The sequence below is a fragment of the Pterocles gutturalis genome, unplaced genomic scaffold (assembly GCF_000699245.1).
Source record: "Pterocles gutturalis isolate BGI_N339 unplaced genomic scaffold, ASM69924v1 scaffold33159, whole genome shotgun sequence".
Taxonomy (NCBI): domain Eukaryota; kingdom Metazoa; phylum Chordata; class Aves; order Pterocliformes; family Pteroclidae; genus Pterocles; species Pterocles gutturalis.
The window spans coordinates 1-1,438 of NW_010131746.1; the positions used below are offsets into that span (position 1 = coordinate 1).

Here is a 1,438-nt window from a genome sequence, read left to right on the forward strand (position 1 = left end):
CACCTGCGGGCTTCCTGGTCCGGCAGCAGTGGGCTGTGAAGCGCCTCCAGGACTCCAGCGTCTTGCCAGACCAGATCCAGACGCCGGAGGTGATGCCCACCACAAGGCACATGAAGTACTTGAGCATGAAGACAGCGTAGTCGGGCTTGGGGCGGGGGGGGTCGCCTGGGCAGGAACAGTTGTGTGCCCGCTCCCACGTCTCCCGGTGGTGCTGCTCGTAGATGTAGCAGGCGATGACGATGGTGGCAGGCACGGTGTAAAGCACGGTGAAGATGCCGATGCGGATCATCAGCTTCTCCAGCTTGTCCGTCTTGGTGCCGCCCTGCTTGATCACGCTGCGGATGCGAAAGAGCGAGACGAAGCCGGCCAGCAGGAGTGCTCCCGGTGAAGAGATAAACCACCAGCGGCGCCAGCACGAAGCCCCGCAGGTTCTCCAGGCTCTGGTTACCGACATAGCAAACCCCAGCCACTGGGTCGCCATCCACAGAGCTGAGTGCCAGCACAGCGATGGATTTGGCACTGGGGATGAGCCAGGCAGCCAGGTGGAAGTACTGCGCGTAGCTAGCAATGGCCTCATTGCCCCACTTCATGCCAGCTGCAAGGAACCAGGTGAGGGACAGGATGACCCACCAGATGGAGCTGGCCATGCCGAAGAAGTAGAGAAGAAGGAAAACCACAGTGCAGAGGGCAGGGCCCGTGGTCTCATAGTGGATGTGGCGGGGCTCTGGGGGGGAAGGCACGGGGCATGCCCTGCCACCAGCCGCACAATATAGCCCATGGAGACGAACAGGTAGCAAGCAGAGAGGAAGATGATGGGGCGCTCGGGGTACTTGAAGCGCTCCATGTCAATGAGGAAGGTGGCCACAGTGGTGGAAGTGGAAAGGAAGCAGAGAATGGACCAGAGGCCGATCCAAAAGGTGGCAAAGGTCTTCTCATCCTGGGTGAAGTAGGGCTGGTAGCAGGGGATGGCACAGTTGGGCACCTGCCCCGTCCTGATGCGGTTGTACAGCGGATGGGACTCCTTGGAGATGGGGATCAGGGGTGCTTTGCACTTGCAAGTCCGGCCACAGTCCTGCCCCGAGGGGCGCTGGCCTCCGAGCGGCGTCAGGTTTTTGGCTGCGTCCTTGGCCGGGCGCGTGGGCTTCCCAAAGAAAGGCGGCAGGGTGGTGGCTTCTGTGCGGTTGTATCCCATGCAGAGCACCTCGGTGTCCCCCAGCACCGGCAGGCTGTCGCAGCTCATCCTCTCGGGCCAGGGTAAGCCGTACTGCTGCAGGATGGGCGAGCAGCCGGCCTTGGCCCGTTCGCAGACGGAGCGGCAGGGGGGCAGCGGCTTGGTGTAGTCGGGCAGGCAGATGGGGGTGTACATGCTGCAGAGGAAGAAGCGCAGGTCCGGGGAGCACTGGATCTCCACCAGCGGCCAGAACTGGTGCACCTCCAG

The 1,438-nt window shown here is 62.6% G+C and overlaps 1 protein-coding gene across 1 annotated transcript; it reads right to left on the minus strand.

Moving 5' to 3' along the window:
• Window positions 1–7: 7 nt before the first annotated feature.
• LOC104458133 (frizzled-5-like) lies at window positions 8–1,435 on the minus strand (the record flags this gene model as incomplete). Its single annotated transcript, XM_010080707.1, is given in 3 exon segments — window positions 8–377; window positions 379–742; window positions 745–1,435. Coding segments are annotated over 3 exon segments (1,425 nt in total), but the record flags the coding sequence as incomplete, so codon positions are not given.
• Between the last annotated feature and the right edge of the window lie 3 nt (window positions 1,436–1,438).